At 40.7% G+C, this 18,241-nt stretch overlaps 2 protein-coding genes across 2 annotated transcripts; one reads left to right on the top strand and one right to left on the bottom strand.

Moving 5' to 3' along the window:
* Positions 1-2,700: 2,700 nt before the first annotated feature.
* Positions 2,701-8,793, bottom strand: MCEE (methylmalonyl-CoA epimerase). Its single transcript, XM_040077135.1, has 3 exons — positions 8,674-8,793; positions 4,945-5,285; positions 2,701-3,376 (listed from the first exon to the last, which is right to left on the bottom strand). The coding sequence occupies exons 1-3, from the start codon at positions 8,702-8,704 to the stop codon at positions 3,224-3,226; spliced, it is 525 nt and encodes a 174-aa protein (XP_039933069.1). The 5' UTR covers positions 8,705-8,793; the 3' UTR covers positions 2,701-3,223.
* Positions 8,794-10,996: 2,203 nt separating this feature from the next.
* MPHOSPH10 (M-phase phosphoprotein 10) lies at positions 10,997-17,893 on the top strand. The gene is made up of 11 exons (XM_040077134.2): positions 10,997-11,119; positions 11,617-12,271; positions 13,070-13,212; positions 13,594-13,765; positions 14,054-14,195; positions 14,598-14,665; positions 15,321-15,458; positions 15,654-15,764; positions 15,992-16,099; positions 16,616-16,846; positions 17,699-17,893. The coding sequence occupies exons 1-11, from the start codon at positions 11,016-11,018 to the stop codon at positions 17,846-17,848; spliced, it is 2,022 nt and encodes a 673-aa protein (XP_039933068.1). The 5' UTR covers positions 10,997-11,015; the 3' UTR covers positions 17,849-17,893.
* Positions 17,894-18,241: the final 348 nt, after the last annotated feature.

Raw genomic sequence — 18,241 nt, 5'->3', positions numbered from 1 at the left:
AAGCATGACAGGAACAGAGTTTTTGCAGAACTGCAAAACTGTAAGGTTAGCTTCTAAAAATCATGCAGTTAGTTCTTTCCTCAGGTTTTTAAGTTTGATTCTAGGTTTGTCTCACCATAAGGAATGGGATTCATTCTGCAGCCTGGTCACCTTCTCCCACCTAGGAGTGACTAGAGGGTTGCAGAGAGGAATTAAAAAAGGATATTTTGCATCATTTAATTATGAGCTCTTTAGCTGCCTGAGTAATGCAGATGGAGTCCAGAAAAATGTGTCTTGTCTGCCTTAGGCAGCACAACATGGGAACATGCTTCAGCTCAGAGGGGAAAAAAGACACATGGAGAGACTGGAACAGGGAACACGCACTTGACAAATGGCACAAGCCTGAGAAAATTTACTGGCAAAATATTAACACTCCATCTTCTGAGAAGCTTGACATTATCAGAGAAGAAGGTTTTGCTGGTTTAAAAAAGCCACCAAACAGACAAAGAACAAAAAATAAGAAATACTGTCAAAGCCCAATTCCCTTCCAAGATAATCAGGCTCCAGTTATATGAACCACTGTTGTTCTTCCCAGAAGTTGTATAATGGTGTGACAGGGGTATATTGTTAAATGTCCCTCCACTGAAAGGAGCAAATCGCAGTTCTCTTGTTCCCCAGTTTCCATCCCTGAATTTCCACTGTTTTTCTTTATACTCCCCTCTTATTATCACGGTGGTGAAAAAGAGTAAGGCCCATGTACGTAAGCCCGGTCCCAACTCCTTGATATGTCAGAACAATGACTAATGAAGGCTGCCTGCCTTAAGGTGAAGGACTACACAGTTTATAGGGGCTGATTATGTTCCTTCTAAAGTCTGTGGGAGTTAAGCTTATGAACAGGAAACTTCTCTCAGTTGTAGCTGTCTTCAGATCCTGTAGCTGTCTAGCTCCCTTGATATTCTCTAAGCCTACTGCTCCGGAAGGGGAAATTCTCCTGTCCTGTAGTGCACACCCAGACAAATAAGCAGGTCTGATCCCATCAAATTGTAAGAGCTTGTAAGAATATGATCCAGTTTTGGGCACTGACTAATTTGGAGACCTAAACTCTCTTGCAGGGCTGGGGTTGTGTGTGTGTGTGTGTCTGTCTGTTGGTGTTTTGACTTCCACTTCAGGAGTATTCAGAAGAAAGGTACAAACTGTGAGTGAGATAGGAGCACGACTTAGATATGAGAAACAAAATACATCAGCTGACTTACAGCTGGGCAACCCCACGTCAGTCAATCAGGAAAATTGCTGGTTACCAGCTAAAGAGCATTACAAGCCTCTTTCTGCCAATAAGACAGGGAGCACAATCAGCAGGTGGAGCAAGTGTTGTTTACTTAAAAGTCTCGGTCCTCTAGCACTACCTCAAGCCACTACTCTGAGTGTACTGATAGATGTCATACACAGAAGTCCACCTCCTTCAGACAGGACGAGGAAATGGAGAATGAACCATGGGAGGACTGCTTCTGTTGCACCAAACTAAGGTGTTTGGTTTAAAGACTTCTGTTCAATTATCTTAACCAGTGAAGCTTTTAGTATTGGCATTCCTATGCTGGTTTTGCAGAAAAGGTACCGCCTTGTCTTCCACAGAAAGAACAGACAAAAGCAGCTTTGCTCACAGAATGTCTCCTAGAATGGCCAAATCATATTTCAGGAATATTAAATCATTCTATGTTTCTATTATAAACCTTAGAATTTCTAAATTTAAACAATTTAGAATTTAGACCACAAACTACCTTCTAAACAGTGATTTGGTGAAATGTAGGAACCATGTGGAAAGCTGTGTTTTTCTTAAAATATGAAAAGAGTATTTATTTTGAGTACAAAACTATCTTGTTAAAAAAAATCATGACTTTGTAGAGATTTTGCAGAAATAAAATTCATGAGGAAGTGTCAAAGTCTTTAAAAAACATGTTTAAATCTCAGGTCAACATTATATTTGTATTTTGTTGCTGCTAACATGACACACATTGCAAATAGTTCCATTAAATAAAAAGTTGCCTAGACTAAAATGATCTTCATATCAAGCTGAAGGTTCTTGCTGTATATGAAGATATGCAGGAAAATTTAAAATTCAGATTTAGTTAAGCTAGGAAAGTATGACTTTTTAAGGCTTGGGAAAACCAAAGAAATAGCAAGTCTTCTATCTCTACAGCTGAAATGTCAAAACAAACTTATAAAACAAAGTATCAGGAAAAGACTGCTTGGGTAATATACACCAATAAAATCAAGTCTGTCCATAAATAAGTTAACAAAACTGTGCCTGCAGCCTGTGACAACAGCATGTTGGTGTGGTCTTTAATGCTAATAACCGTGTACAGAAGCAAGACTTAACGTGGTGTGTGTTTGCCACTGATTTTTAAGTGCTTCTGCACAGGAAAACCATATTTGTAAAGTAAGTGAAAAGGTTAATTGCTGCTTGTTCATGCTCTTCAAGATGTCCTTCTATGGAGAAAGCTTGGGGAAAAAAAATTAAAACCCTAAAAATGAAAAAAAAAAAAAGTCACAAGAGTGTTACAGTCTGAAATATATGTCAGGCAAATCATTTTCAGGTTCTCTTCTTGCATTGCCTGCATATCCACAAAGTTCATAAAACAACAAAACGATGATTTCTGCATGGTAACTTCCTTGGCAGTAATTGTTACGCCAAGAAAAAACTTATTTACTGATTGCAGACACCCATACAATAATATATGGATTTTTTATTGCATGAACAAATCAATCAGTGTGAAACACAGATGGTGAATGGTGAAAAGAGAACATGATTCATTTTCCTTTCTTTCTAAAGAAAATGTCTAAGCTATATTGTTGTCACTGAGAAGTGGGTCTCTGCTTTGAAATGTAGAGCAAAATAATGCAGCTTGACCTAGAAACTGTACAGTTTCTGTGGCTACAGAGGTAAAATCATGCCGCAAACAGGCAACAAAAGATAAATTACTATGGTACCTATGGAACTTAGCTCATGCATTTGTGTTTAGAATCACAGAGAAATCAAGAAATGCCAACATGTTAATTCTGAAAATCAAACCAGCAACAACAACAAAGAAAGACCCTAAATCTGTAGCACTATTTCAGTACTCAAAAGCTGTACTTCATCCATGGGAACTAGAATGAACTTGTGAAGACTGAATACCACATCAGTATTCCCAGCACCAGTCCAGGAACTTCACAACTCTTCTATTGTTTTATTTATGAATATTGCAGCTCAAGCTTGCTCAAGTTCCACAAGGACTCCATGGCAATCTTTAGGGTGAAGAAAAATCACAGGTTTGCCATGTGCACCTATTTTTGGTTCTTCACTCAGTATTCGTATCTTTTTTTTCTTCAGCTCTGTCATAGCCGCTTTTATGTCATCAACCTTATCAAAAAGATACAGTTCACACAAATTAACATATTGCACTGTATTATGAAGATTTTACATTTAGGAGCAATAACATAATTCCGTACTGAATTTTTATTTCTAAGTTCTAATATAATTCTGAAAATAAATTAGGTTATGAACCATTTAAAAACACCTAGTCTTAAAAATAATTTTAAAACATCTAGTCTTAAAAATAAAAATAGCATAGAAGTTTGCATTTGTTATTTGAAGATTTTATAAAATGCCATTTAAACAGATTGTGCTATATTTACAAAATTATTAAACAAATATCACTCATGCACAAAGCCCACTGGGGTTTTTTTGTTGTTACTTTATAAGGACTCCATAAATAATCTAAATTCTGCGTTACTTTTACTAGGAAGATTATATTGTTTTCCAGCTTTCAATATTTAAAGAAAAATAACTCCCTTTATAAGTGATGACAGAGCACTGACTCATTAAATGCTGGTGAAAAGGGAGAGCAGTGGGCAGAAGGTAAAAGTCCCTTTCATATTTATGTATTCCCCTTCTAAGTAGGTTGAGGTTCATAAAGTTTCCTAAGGAAAAAAGCTTGGAATAATCAAAAATATATCCAGATGTGGTCTTCCTTTTGAACTTAGTTATAATAATAGCCATTAATACAGTATTTTAGTACAGCTTCCTACAGAAATATGTAATTAACAAAAACATGCCTATACTGTTCACTGTGATCTGAAGTTCTGATGTCATGTCATCCAATGAAATTTGAATTTTCCTAAAACTTAAATGCATTCATTTTTTCAAATAATAATATTAACACTCAGTTTAGAAAATTCAGTAGTCAATATTCAATAAAGACCTAGAATTAAAATAATATCGTATTTTTCACAACTGAGGTGTCTGGACATAATCTGGTGAATAAACTCTCCCGATGCCATCATAGGGAAGAAGGAAATTCCTGGCTTTATTTCAGAGGAACAAACATCAGCTAATTCCTACCCATTTGCAGCAGTTTTGTTCATGAATATTCCAAACTCACTACAGCTCTTCCTGCACACAACTACAGTCTGCAAATAAAAAGGAATGACTGTCAAATTATCTAAACTAGAAGGGCCACATGTGCCATGTGCCATGGTCCCCTCCAGATTCTTCCGCTGAGCAGAAAAGCCACAGCAGCTGCTGCTCCTGTCCTGCAGAGATGGCCTGAAGTGGAACCGAGTCTGGGCTCAGCTGGAATGAATTCCTGCATCCCCAAGGATGAGTGACAGTAAACAGTGGAAAGCCTTTGGGCACATCCACATTAAGAAAATATCAGGCTTGGATGGCTCTCTTACTCTACTGTGTCCAGCGTGGTTTTCACTGCAGGTATTAAATTGTAACTGGTCAGGAATAATTTAATTTTTTCTTAAAATACTTGCCTTTTATGAAACAAGTTGCCTATCAAACCATCTATCCAAATTTTCCTTTGTATAAGAGATAAGAAATATGACAGCCTTATATGTCAGTTCTTGACACAGGTCAAACCTATTAAAATATGCATACTTGAATGTATCTATCTTATTACATGAAATATTATGCTAAAATACCTCAATGCAGATATGATGCATTCCTCCAGTCTTGTTTTTTTGCAGGAAGCTTGCAATGGGACTTTTCTCTCCTAAAGGATGTAGAAGTTCCAGCTTGGTATTTCCCAGCTCCACAAAAACAGTGTAGACACCATGTTCAGGAAGAGCAACAGTCTCACTCACCTGGGCTCCTAACACATCCTTATACAAGGACTGAGCTTTCTCCAAATCGGGCACTGCAATGGCCACGTGATTAAGTCGGCCCAGTTTCCACAAACAGCTTGGAATGTTTTGTGAAAAGGACTTTGACGATGATAGAGCTCGTACTGTGGGAGCAGAAGTCTGCAATCTGCAAAGAAGCCCTGAAAGAAAAGTGAATAGCAGTGACACGATGCTTCCGAGAAAGGCTCAATGCCTGCTCTTTCCCCTATAAAGGCCTGCAGAGCTGCCAGGTCATTGGCACACCCTTGGGCAATGCTCAGGGTAGACTGAGCAAGGGAAGTTACTGTTTTCAGACTAAGCAAATATTCAGAAGTATTAAAAAATAATAAATTAAAACCCAAAGCAGACTAAAATTTGGCATAAATCCTTACATATGCCTGTTGAAAAGAGGAAAACATGACCGATTGTAAAGGCCAACTGTAAAATGTGTTTAAAAGTGACTTTTGAAGTTTTCAGAGCTTCTTACAAACTAGAGAAAGAAATAAGGATATGCCTAAACATCTCAAAATTATAGCAAACAAACAAAACAATCATGAAGAAAAAGAAAGATACAAAATGAGGGTATTTACAAATTAATTACATCAAAAATTAAGCTGTCAGTACTAGAATCTAGAGGGTTTAGGGGTGGGAAGAAATTGTATTAGTTGTTTCTAGAGCCAAAATTACAATTAGATTAAAGGATATATTCATAAAAGCCACATTTTAATTCCATGCCAACTTGCTTTAGGCCAAGTCAGAGCTCCCAATGCCTCAAGGCCAAGCTAGAGGCATCTTAGCATTCTGGGAATCTTTGAGGCATGCTTTGCTTTAAAGTCACAAATGTGCTATTTTACTAAGAGATTGTGCCGATGATGCACTGAGATTCTGGATGCTTCGCAACACACTGAGGATAGATAGCCTGGCTGGGCTCTTGGTACTCTGTAAGGTCAGGAACAGCTGTAATTAATTAAATCAGCTTTGCTTCACTGTCTGGAACTGAGAACTACCATTCCACAGGAATTCAAGATTCTACAGCTACCAGTTAATTTTTCTTCAAAAAGATTAAACTTAAGCCTTTCTGAGCATGGTGCTGCAATGGAGGAAGAAATGTTCACACGTATTTGACACCAACTGCTTTTTAACTTTTTACATGTTAAAAAAATCCCCTAGAAACTTCCACACGAAAAATTCTTGCTTTTCAAATGTCTGTGCAGAAAGTATTTTGTAGAAACACTTGCCATATCAATGCAGCTGAATCGGGGTGAAGCAAGTAATTCCGTGAGGGAGCAGCACTGTGCAATGCCTAAAATGCATGAGGTACAAACATGCAGGAACTAGATGGCATGATTAAAGGCAAGGATAATTAACTAGTATAGAGTTTGACAGTTAACCAGAGTAAAAAATGTGTTACAAAAAGTAACAACCCCCCCAACATCTGCTATAAAGTCTTTCCTGCCCACCTAAGCTTGAAGTAGCTCTGTTTTGTACTCTAATTTCTTAAGATATTATTCAATTCTTGCTGAAGCAAGAGATATTTTTCTACTTGGAGAAAGGCAGTATTCTCTAAATAAGAAAAATCCTTTGAAAGAGAATGATCCCTTACTATATAATTTATTATGTTTTCCAGAGCCTTTTACTGCTCTATTCTTTCTTCCAAATTTAACAGACTGCAGTTCAATAGAAATACTACTAAGGTAGATTTTTTTTTCAAGCAGTCTTTGCTAATGGAAAGACAAGGATTTCCCCATTCTTTTACATCTGACATCTATAATTCTTGCTGCACTTCACACAGGGCATATGACTCCATATTTACTGTAATTTAATTTGTATTTTTTCTATTTCAAGTAAATTGATAAAGACACAGGCTGTTTGTTACTCAGCTGTTTTTGAAGCACTAGAAAAAAATAATAGAAAATGCTCTTTTTTCTGGGTTCTGCCTCAGAAATATTTGTTTTCTTGTGGTATATCCTGGGAAGACAATAGACTGAAAAAGTAAAGTCTATTCCTAGGGTTCTTGTAAAGTCAAAGACACTTAAATGCTCACTCATATCAGCATTTGTTCTATGAAGTCTTGCGAATTTATCCTAGCATGTCAGATGCACAGAGTATTCATTTTAAATCCATAACTGAATTGACTGAGATTAAACAAAAATCGCTTGTGTTTTTCTTGCATTATCTAGATTAGTAACTATATAGATTACTTAAAATTCTAGTCTTCTTCTAACCCAATAATCAAAAAATGGCCTTGCAATGAAAAAGAAAGCTTTTCAGCAAACTTTGTGCTGAAACCCCATCACTTCCATGTTTCCAGGAAAGAAATACTTGCATTTATATGCACATCACAAAACTAGTTCTATAGTATATAACCTTCTTCAGCTTCATTTGAAGAACATTTTTAATTGATCTCTTTGGGGTCATTCTCTGGATAGTTGACTGATGTACTAGTATGAACATCAGAGAAGATAAGGAAGTAACAAGTCTGAAGTACCCCATAAACTGAGATCCTCACCCTCCAAATGTTTATTCATAGACTTGTTTGCTCCTTCTGAGGTGGAGTAGTGTTCATTGACTTAATCAAGGGAACTATGGAATCAAACACAAGCCAAATCCAACTGAACTCAGTCATGTTCTCTGTGGGGAGGCTTTACAACATTAGGTTGCAGTAAGAACCCTGTCACTGGGCACTGCTCCATCGTCACTCATTTCAGGTCGACATGAATTCCCGAAACATGGAGAGGATGCTGTTACCATAGGGAATCTGGCACACAGGGGCTGTGTGTTCACTCTCTGGATCAAACGGAGAAAGGGCATAGTGTGGTCATTCTTAAATTCCAGCAATTTCAAGGTGATGTCAGCATCTTGGAATCTCTGGAAGCCAGCTGGGCTGACAGTGTTGCTCTGCTCTGTGCTGGACGGGGCGTTTGGGAATCAGATGGGCTCCACAGCTCATGGAAACTGAGTCTCAGTGTGCTGCAGCTCTGGTGCTGCACCAGAGTCAAAGTGTGCTGCACCTCAATCGAGGTGCAGTCATACAAAGGTGTTTTCATTCCCAGTATCCTACTGATCGATCACTGACAGCATTGAGCCTCTCGTCCGCTTCTCTCCTGGTCTGTGGCTACCAAGTAAAATGCTGTGGTTTAGGTATTGTGACTTTAACCTACCCTACCGGAGTGAGTAGTACACGTTATTATCATGAACGGGAAATTATTTTGAATTTGACCTCCAAACCACATGTCAAAAAAGACAAACTCCTCCTTGCGCCTTAAGTTTGGAATTTGCTCTGTAAGTTTACCCTTTGCCAGCTAATGTCAGTTGTTAATGTGCCCGCCAGTTGGATCGGGAGACCTTGTTTTTTTCTACAGAAGCGGTAGTTTCGTTTGGCCTGCGAACATCTCACGGAAAGATCCGCCAGGCCGGAGCGGCCACCGAGACCCGCGGCCGCCCGCGCTCCCTCCGCCCTTCTCGCCGCCGCCCGCGCTCCCTCCGCCCCGCGTTACCGCCCCGCGTTACCGCCCCGCGTTACCGCCCCGCGTTACCGCCCCGCGTTACCGGCCGCTCCGCGCCACAGCACCGCCGCCATCTCAGCGCCCGATCGGCCGTGGGACAGCACCGCCCTCCCCGGCACCCCTCCGTGCGGGCCCGGCGCCAGCGCGGCGTGTCGGCAGCGCCGTGTCACGGCCGGGGGCCGTGCCCGGCAGCGCAACGCGCTATTGGAGCTACAGCCCGCCCCTGCCTGCGGGGAGGCGGCCGTGCCCTCCATGGGGGCCGTGTCCTCACAGGGGCTGTGCCCTCCACAGGGGCCGTGCCCTCTACAGGAGCCGTGCCCTCCCAGGGATCGTGTCCTCCACAGGGGCCGTGCCCTCCATGGGGGCCGTGCCTCCACAGGGGCCGTGTCCTCCCAGGGACCGTGCCCTCCCAGGGATCTTGTCCTCCACAGGGGCCGTGCCCCCCACAGGAGCTGTGCCCTCCACAGGAGCCGTGCCCTCCCAGGGATCGTGTCCTCCACAGGAGCCGTGCCCTCCCAGGGACCGTGCCTTCCACAGGAGCCGTGCCCTCCCAGGGATCGTGCCCTCCACAGGGGCCGTGTCCTCTGCAGGGCCATGCCCTCCCAGGGACCATGCTGGGCACTGCACAGATCTGGATCAGAACGTGCGAAAGAGGCCCGCGGTAGAAAGAGGCATTTGCCGAGGAAGTTTTCTGAGCAAATCCCACAGAATCAGTTAGGTTGGAAAAGACCTCTGAGTTCACTGACTCCAAACTAAGACTGAACGCGACCTTGTCAGCTAAACCAGAGCTCTGTGCCACATCCAGACATCCCTTTAACACCTCCAGGAACAGTAACTCCACCACCTCCCTAGGCAGCCCATTCAAGTATCTAATCACCCTTTCTGTGAAGAAATTTCTTCTGATGGCCAACCTAAATGACCCCTGGTGCAGCTTGAGGCCATGTCCTCTGCTCCTGTGGCTGCTGCCTAGAAGAGACCAGTCCTCACCTGGCTACACCCTCCTGGGTGTAGGGCGTTCTAGAGGGCAGTAAGGTCACCCTAAGCCTCCTCTCCAGGCTGAGGCCCCGTAGCTCCCTCAGCCGCCCCTCATCCAACTTGTGCACCAGATACTTTTCCAGTTCTGTTGCCATTCTCTTGACTTGCTTCAGCACCTCATTGAATTGAGAGGCCCAGAACTGGGCCCAGAACTCGAGGTGTAGCCTTACCAGTGCTGAATATAGGGGAAGAATCACTTCCTGCTGGCCACACTATTCCTGATACAGGCCAGGATGCCATGAAGCATTGTGCCAGGGAGACTCAGGACAGTGAGCAGATGCTGCACTCTTGTTGTGTCAAACATAGCACACTGTGAGTTCCTGAGATATAGCCTAAATAGATAAACAGCTTGTGCCACTTCAAATCTGATTACATCTGATTAGTTAAAAGTGCAGATTAAAATCAGTGGTCAAAATGGGCATTTGAAAGTCCCAATATATGACACTTTCAATTTCCAGCCCAGGTTGTGTGTCAGGTGTGTTTCTGATGTTCAGACAATTGCAGGTACAGGTCACAGTCACAGCTCTGCTGGGCTCTGCTCCACACCATGGTTTTTGGAGTGTGCAGTGACAGTGAAGGGACACAGAAGTGGACAGAAGTGGCATTGCAAGGCATTCTTTTCTCTGCACTGAAAAGACTTCATTTCTTGGTAGGATGGAAACATGAAAGCAGCAGGAACAGTATTAAAGTTAAAAGGTTAGTCATGGTTTTGGATCAAGTTGCCGAATGGCTGTGTGGGTGGCTTGAAATGCAAGGGCCTGTGGGTGTAGGGCTTAATTTGACTTTATAAAATACTTTAAGGAAACTACGTTATGCAAGAGGGGAGTTGAAGAGCACTGGGCAGTGCTGTGCTGATGGTGAGGGGGTGTGTGCATGCCTCGTTAGCCTGAACTTGTAGACACCACGTAAGACCCAACGTTTTGCCCACGGAATCAGCTGGAAATGTGTGGTTCCAAAACAACCCTTGTATCTAGGTCAGAGACTCAAAACAGTGAAGTAAGATGACGGTAGCTTCACTATATTTAGAGCAGGTTTCCCAGGGCTGGTGCACATCCCGGTCTACAGCAACACCGCGCTCTTCCCAGGGCAGGAAGCAGGAGCCATCAGGCATGACTGCCATACCCGGCTTGGGGTTCTGGGAGAACGAGGCTTCCATCAGAGGGCTGTGCCAGGAGGAGGAGATGCTTTGGTTCAGGAGGCGGGAATGCCACGGCGCGAAAGCGGGGCGGGGCAGAGCTCCGCGGGCGGAACCATTGTGTGCGGAACCTTGGCGGCGGCCGCGGGAGCCGCCCGGAACTGGGCCCCGGGCGCGCGGCGGAGGCGGAGCGGTACCCACGTGTGCGCGGGGCCATGGCGGCGGTGCCGGGGATCCCGGGGGCCCAGGGCATCCGGGGGATCCAGACGTGCCTCAGAGTGGCGGGCGCGGCGGCGGCGCGCCCAGAGTGCTTCCTCAGGTACCGCGGGGCGGCGGGGGGAGGCACTGGTAGCCTAGAGAAAAATCCGGAGGACACTACCCGGGTGTAAAAGTTGAGGAGTGAGGCGGGGGAGAAGGGCAGTTGCCTCTTTGAAACCTGGGGTCTGGCGATTGAGGTGTTTACTGCTGTGCTGTTTACTTCCCCAAAACTAGAGTGCTTAAATAAGACCAACATATTGTAATGTGCAGCTGTAGAAAGCTGCAGAAATTTTTCTGTCCAGCTGCTACTTCATACACGGAAGTATATGCTGAAAGGGTTAAGAATTTTGTCTCTCTTTTTTTTTTTTTTTTTCTTTTTTTCCTATGAATGTGTAGTAGCAGTACTCCAAGAGATGTGTGGAAAGTTAAACCACAGTAGCAAGTATTGAAAGGTGCTGTTCTGTTGCACCAGAGTACCAAAACAGCAAAACAGTACCAAAACAGCAGTGTGATTGACTTAATGGAAAGTGTTAAGCTCTTTTATTTTTCTGCTCCTAGTGTGCAGGATGGACTGGCTGCCGACTTCAGAGCAATGACAAAGACTCTCTATGATTTGAATAAAGGAAGTAGCATAGTTCATGGGGGCCCTCTGAAAGAGCTGGTGATAGAAAATTTTGATGAAGAACAGATTTGGCAGCAACTAGAACTCCAGAACAATGCAGTTCTCGATTTCTTCAAGAAATCCATTGCAAGGGATGCCAAGGATGAAGATCTTTGCCTTCTCTCAGACCAGGAAGAGGATGGCTCTGATGCAGAGGCCAGCAGTGACAAGGAGTCGGAAGACAACACAATGGATGTAGAAACCGAACAGATGAATGTTTATACAAAAGATAAAGATAAAACTAAAGCTAAAGAAAAGCAAAGTAAACTCAGAGAAAGCATAATGCAGAAATACAGTGATGAGGATTCTGATATCGACTTTGATATTGAAGCATTGGAGCAACAAGCTAAAACAGCCAAGGAAACCACATTGAGAAAAAAGGGAAAAAAATCTGTAGTGGATGACAAGTTTTTCAAGCTGGCTGAGATGGAAGCTTTTTTAGAACATGCAGAGAAGGAAGACAAGGAAGAGGAGGAGGAAGAAGAAGAAATTAATTATTTTGAAGACATTATCTCAGATGATGAGGAAGACTTTGAAGAAGCTAAAGTCAAAGTAAGAATATCAGTAAAATAATTTTGTGATATCTCTGTTCCTTTAAATCAAAATATGGTATCTGTTAGGATGACCATAAAGTGTTTAACTGTGTAGAAACTGACAGATTACATTTTTTAGGTGACTAATGATTACTTCCGAAGCCTTACTTTAACAATGAATATCTGGTAAGAAAATTTCCTGGTGCAGAAGGACATAGCATGCTGCTATTCCAGTCTCTCCTTACAAAGCCATGGTCTTTTACATAAATAAAGGAAGAGACAGTACCCTCAGGAAATCAGGGACCTTGAAGAATTGCAGAATAGGTGACCCAGCAAATGAAAAAGATTTGTCACTCAGCATCTGGCAGTTAGAGGTCACTAACTGCCTCTGATGCAGAGCAAAGGGCTTTTTCCAGGGATATGGCCTTGTAACTCTGGTAAAATCTAAATTGATGAGTAATTGATTCAAATATGAGTATTTTATTATTTAATATTACCAGACATTCTCACTAGCCAGTAAGAAATATACCCAGGGAATTAGTGTGCATTCCAACAAATATCTGGCAAAATCTACAGCTCCTTGTCTTCTGCGTGTGTTAGTGGTGGAGAATTGTAAATACCAGGAAAATAAATCAGTTTTACTATGATGCCTTACCACAGGTTAATGCATCCCTAATCTGAATTACTGTTACACAAGTCGTGCTGTTCCCCTGGCACTAAGGACTTTAAAAGACAGGATACCCTTTGATTTCTGTCAGTCTTAACAGCTGTGGTTTGATGTTTGTTGGGTTTTTTTCTTTCCCTCTCACCTTTTTAGCCAATTAAAAGTTCTAGAGATATGACATACAAAGATTTCTTTGATCCAGTTGATGATGATGATGGCGATGAGGATGCTGAAGAAGATCAGGAAGAGGAAGCAGACAGTGCTATTGAAGAGCAAAATGAAGAAAGTATGTCTGAGTAAGTAAAATATCCTCGTAATTTTACACTGAAGTAAAGCAGAAAATACTGAGAACGCCACGCTCACTCTGGCCATAGTTTGCCATTCTCAGTTAATTGTTGTACATCCATGGTTTGTGTTGTCACCCGATGTGAAATCAGCTTATTTAATTTTCTTAAATATTGTGATCTTTATTTGAATAAAGCATTTAAGAGTTGTTCAAAGTTACTTTTATTATCCAGAAGTTTCCTCAGAGTCCTCTGCCTTTAGGGAGCTCTTTGAGACCTGTTGTAAACTTTTAGTTAGTTGTAACAGGTAAACATCTAAGGGCTGAAAGATCTTCATGTGAAAAATTATAAAGGCTTCTCAACTTCTATTTATATTAAATGTTATTGTTACAGATTCGAGGATATGGATGAAATGGTGGAGCACATGAGAAGTAAAGAAGCTTCTAAAAAACTAACTTTTAGTTTGCCTGATGACAGTGAAACAGAAGATGTAACTAAAGTGCAATCAGAGAAGGGAATCAGTCCCAGTGAAATAAAGTCATCATTTGAGAAGAGACAGGAAAAGGTAATTTTGGTTTGGTTTTCTTTGGGTTTTGTTCATATTTTAGTTGGCTAATACTTCGAAACAGTGGCAATTTTTTTTTTTTTTTACTGGTTGTGTCATTTGTTCAGAGTCCAGCAAATACAAAGAGGATATTTAAAATTTTATCATTTAAGGAAAATGTGTGGGTTATCTATATAGATACATCTGCAATCATATGTTCCTTCAGGTACCTGAAATAAATATTAATTTCTTTCTGTGAGTTTACAAGTGAGCTCTGTTTTAAACTTCCTAGGAAATTTTGTTTTTCAGATGAGCAAAAAAATAAAGAGCTTGGAAGAAGCATTGTTAGAGGAGAAACCTTGGCAGCTTAAAGGGGAAGTGACTGGACAGAAACGCCCTGAGAACAGCCTTTTGGAAGAAACAGTGCTTTTTGACCATGCAGTCCGAATGGGTAAGCAGAGGGACAGGGCTTTGCTCACAGCATGTTGGGTGTTCTGCCCTTTGACCTTGCTGAAAATACCTGTGACTCAAGAGCAGGGTAACAGGACACCAGGTCAAACTTCTTGATGTGATTTTGAGATTGTGCATTTTCACAGTGGAAACGACAGGAAATTATAATCTTTTTGTTAGTTTTTAATTTACCTGAAAGTTCATAACTTTGGTGGCAGACGTGGTAATTTATCAGCCTTACGTAAGATGACTTAATTTTACTTATATTTACTTACTTCACCTTTCATTGCTACATTTTTGAGAAGGATTTACTTTCTTTTTCTGTAGTTCATTCTTTATAGAACAAGAACTATTTCTTGCTGAAGAAACATTAATCTTACAATTCTTTGCTTTTTTCTTTCAGCACCTGTGATCACAGAAGAAACTACTTTTCAGCTTGAAGATATCATTAAACAGAGAATATTGGATGAGGTTAATATTATCTTACCTGTTCCTCCTTATGTTGTTCATAGACTTGATTCACAAGGCACATTCCAAGGCTGAGTTTGAAGCATTTCCAATGTTAGGTGTAGAATTATCTTAATTGGTTGTTTTATCCTTTTGTCTTGATGAATATGTCTAGATTTCTAAGGAGCCCTATTTTTATATCCTTGTTAAATGCTGAGTTTTGCTGCACTTCAAAACATGAGTGTGTGCAGGTAAAACTGTAAGGAATTTATTTGGAATATGAAGCCAGCCTGTAAGTGTTGTTTTTTACCATAACTAGTGCTCTGAGCATTCTGAACACTGACCAAAACTCAGTTTTTTGCTTCAAAGCCACTGATAAGAAATTTTTATCTCACAGCTTGTTGAGCCTTACTGTTCATTGAATTTAAAAAGATGGGGAAGAGTTTGTAACTTGTTACAGTTTTTGCCTTCATTCACTAAAACCAAGGACACAAGCAGAGCGATAACTTTTATTACTTTTGTTTTCTTTGAAATGAAAGTGCAAAGCGTGATGAGTCCTGGGAAGCTACAGGCATAAACTTGTTAATGTGCCACATAAATAATTGAAAAATGTTCTAAATAACATGTAGCTAGTACTTGACTGTAGTTACATTTGGTCATTACTTTATGACTTTCTCAGGCATGGGATGACGTAGTACCAAAAGAAAAACCCAAAGAGGAAGCTTTTGAGTACAAGAAGAGGATCAGTTTGGATCATGAGAAGAGTAAACTGAGTCTTGCTGAAATCTATGAGCAAGAATACATGAAACTTCACCAGGTAACATAAACAATGCCTTTCCTTTGGGTTTGAAGTTCACACCATGTACTCTTGTGTGTTCATTTATACTCTTTCAGAGTGGAAGTAATTTAGTCTTTCTCTGGGTGTTCACCAGTGAAAGGGCTCTGAATTGTAAGTTGTGTCTTGCTAAAGTAAAATAGCCAATGTTACAGTTACGTTGCATTTTTAATGCAGCAAAAGACTGAAGAGGAAGAAAATCCTGAACACAAAGAAATTCAGGAAATGATGGATTCACTCTTCCAGAAGCTGGATGCACTTTGTAATTTCCACTTCACACCCAAACCAGTAAGTGCATAAGTTTCATAAAGTTGGGGACTTTCTCCCTTTTTTTTTAACTGCATACTTTTGTATTCCAGAAATGGAAAGCAAAGTAAACATTGGTGTTCACTGAGCTCATAGCATATTAAACGCACTGTGATTGCCTCTAAACAAACCCAAAAACTTGTGATCTTCAGTTGTCTGTCAGCTGCTGAGATGCTTGCTCAGTCCTGAATGTGTCTCCTTATTTCTAGCCGGTGCCAGAAATTAAAATCGTTTCGAACCTTCCAGCTATAAGTATGGAAGAAGTAGCACCAGTTGCTGTTAGTGATGCTGCTCTCTTAGCACCAGAGGAGATCAAGGTAAATACAAAATGGCATAAGGACTGGGAGAGGGTCTGTGGGGTTTATAGAAGGATGTATTGTCTGTCAGATCAGTGGGAATTCTGCCCTTCCCTTCCTGGTGGGTGGTTCCTCACCTTGTTGTCTTTTTGCCTAGAATTTTAGCATTGGTGGTGGTTGGGAGGTTTCGGGGGCTGAGGTGGTTTTGTTTTGTTTGTTTTTGCTAAATGGGGAAAGAATAAATTTTATTTGGCTCCAGTAGGCCATAGTATTATGCTTTGGTTTTGATCTTGACTGTTACATGATGGTCATTGTTGTCCCAGCATTTTAATGGGTATTGAGGGGGGGAAAGCTAAATGGCACTGTAGCAGAGCAATTAGCATGTCCTGGATCAGTTGTACAAATCTCATTTCCCAGCTTTTGTGTTTTTGGCCTTTGCCTTATCCTGAGCTGGCACTTGAAATAATGGAAATGCTGAGACAAATTTGAGTTCTGTGAAGTGAGTCTTGTTTGTTGCACTGTTATGGATCTATTTAGGAAAAGAACAAAGCTGGCGATGTAAAAACAGATGCAGAAAAGACTCCCACAGACAAAAAACGAGAACTAAGAAAGAAAAAGCTCCGTAAACGTATGAAGCGGAGGGAAAGGGAGAAACGTCAAAAGCTTCTTGAAAAGATGAAACCAGAGGAAGGCACAAAACTTAGCAAAAAAGCTGCTGCAGCAAAATTAAAAAGGCTTACCAAAGAAGGCAAAGCATCTCTGCTCAAGGTAAGACTAAAATCCCAAGGAGAGATAATTTTTTGCTAAAGAGGAAAGGAAACTTTATCCCAAAGAATTACAAGTATAAGGTTGGAAATATATGAAAAAGCTGTATGATACAATTATTACTCTATATAAAAGTATGATCATCAGGCAGAACACCTCACCTCACCTTGTGTGAGGTACTACTTTTCTGTTTATTTCAAAGTTCACAAGGTGATGTTCCTGCAAATACTAAGACATTCTTTATTTCCTGCATTTAAGCCGTTCCACTTCATCAAGCGGGACTGCTTGAATGCACACTGAGGTTTTTATGTTCTGTATAAGCTTTGGGTAGCCTAAACTGTTTTGTAATACAATATTCCTATTTAACTTTGTCCTTATTGTGGAGCCCTTCCTATAATCTCATCAGATTGATACTGTTTTGCATGCTATAAAACAGTAAACTTGTGCAACACTTACGATGCCTTTTAAATGAAACTCTAAAAATCTCTGAAATTTTGTAGTATTAGAAACGAATAGGAAAAATAACTTCATTACTTCCAGATGTTTGTACTTACCTTTTGAGGAGGCAGGTAAAACACAAAATACAGATACCCAGTTGTAGTTCATGATATGCAAGGATCTGTTCTCCATGCCTGCTCTTACCTGTCAGCTAATCACTACTTAGGAAGAGAGTGTAATCTTTATTTCTTTAGATAGCAGGAGTGGAATAAAAATGCGGTGAACAGTATCCTTTGAAAATCAGTTACCAGTTAGCTTTTTTAAGTCAAATACCATTATGCTTGAGTAACTAGTAATTAATATAATGGTGCTGTTTGTATGTTTCTTGGTTATAATAAATGTTTTGTCCAATGACAGGATGAAGGTAAAGACAAGGCCTTGAAATCATCCCAGGCCTTCTTTTCTCAGCTACAAGATCAAGTGAGAATGCAAATCAAAGATGCCAGCAAATTAAAGAAGAAACAGAAGAAGGAGAAAGCAATCTCTGTTCATAAATTGAAGTTGTAATTTTTTATATGTTGCATCTTGTATATATTAAATTTTTTTTCTGAATTTGAGTAATTTTTATTCTGTGTCGATCTTTAAAATACTTTATGCACTCCTGAGGCGATGTTCAGACAGTTTTCTGTAGATTTCACTCTTATTTTCTACCCTAGAACTCTGATTTATTCCAGAAAGAAAGGTTCTTGGTGTGGGCAGATACGTAATGGAGTAAAATACTCAACATGTGCTGTGGCTGTACAGTCACTTTAATCTACAGCCCAGAGCTTTGTATCTCCTGTTGTAATAGCTCTGGACCTATAGCAGGACTGGCCTTTAATGAAGAACTTAAGATATATCCAGGCATTTAAATTATAGAAATTATATTTTGAAATTGTGATTGGCAAAGAGAGGACACAA

The sequence above is a fragment of the Hirundo rustica genome, chromosome 13, assembly GCF_015227805.2.
Source record: "Hirundo rustica isolate bHirRus1 chromosome 13, bHirRus1.pri.v3, whole genome shotgun sequence".
NCBI lineage: Eukaryota > Metazoa > Chordata > Aves > Passeriformes > Hirundinidae > Hirundo > Hirundo rustica.
The sequence above is the reverse complement of the archived record's forward strand: the minus strand, read 5'-3'. Positions and strand labels throughout refer to the sequence as shown.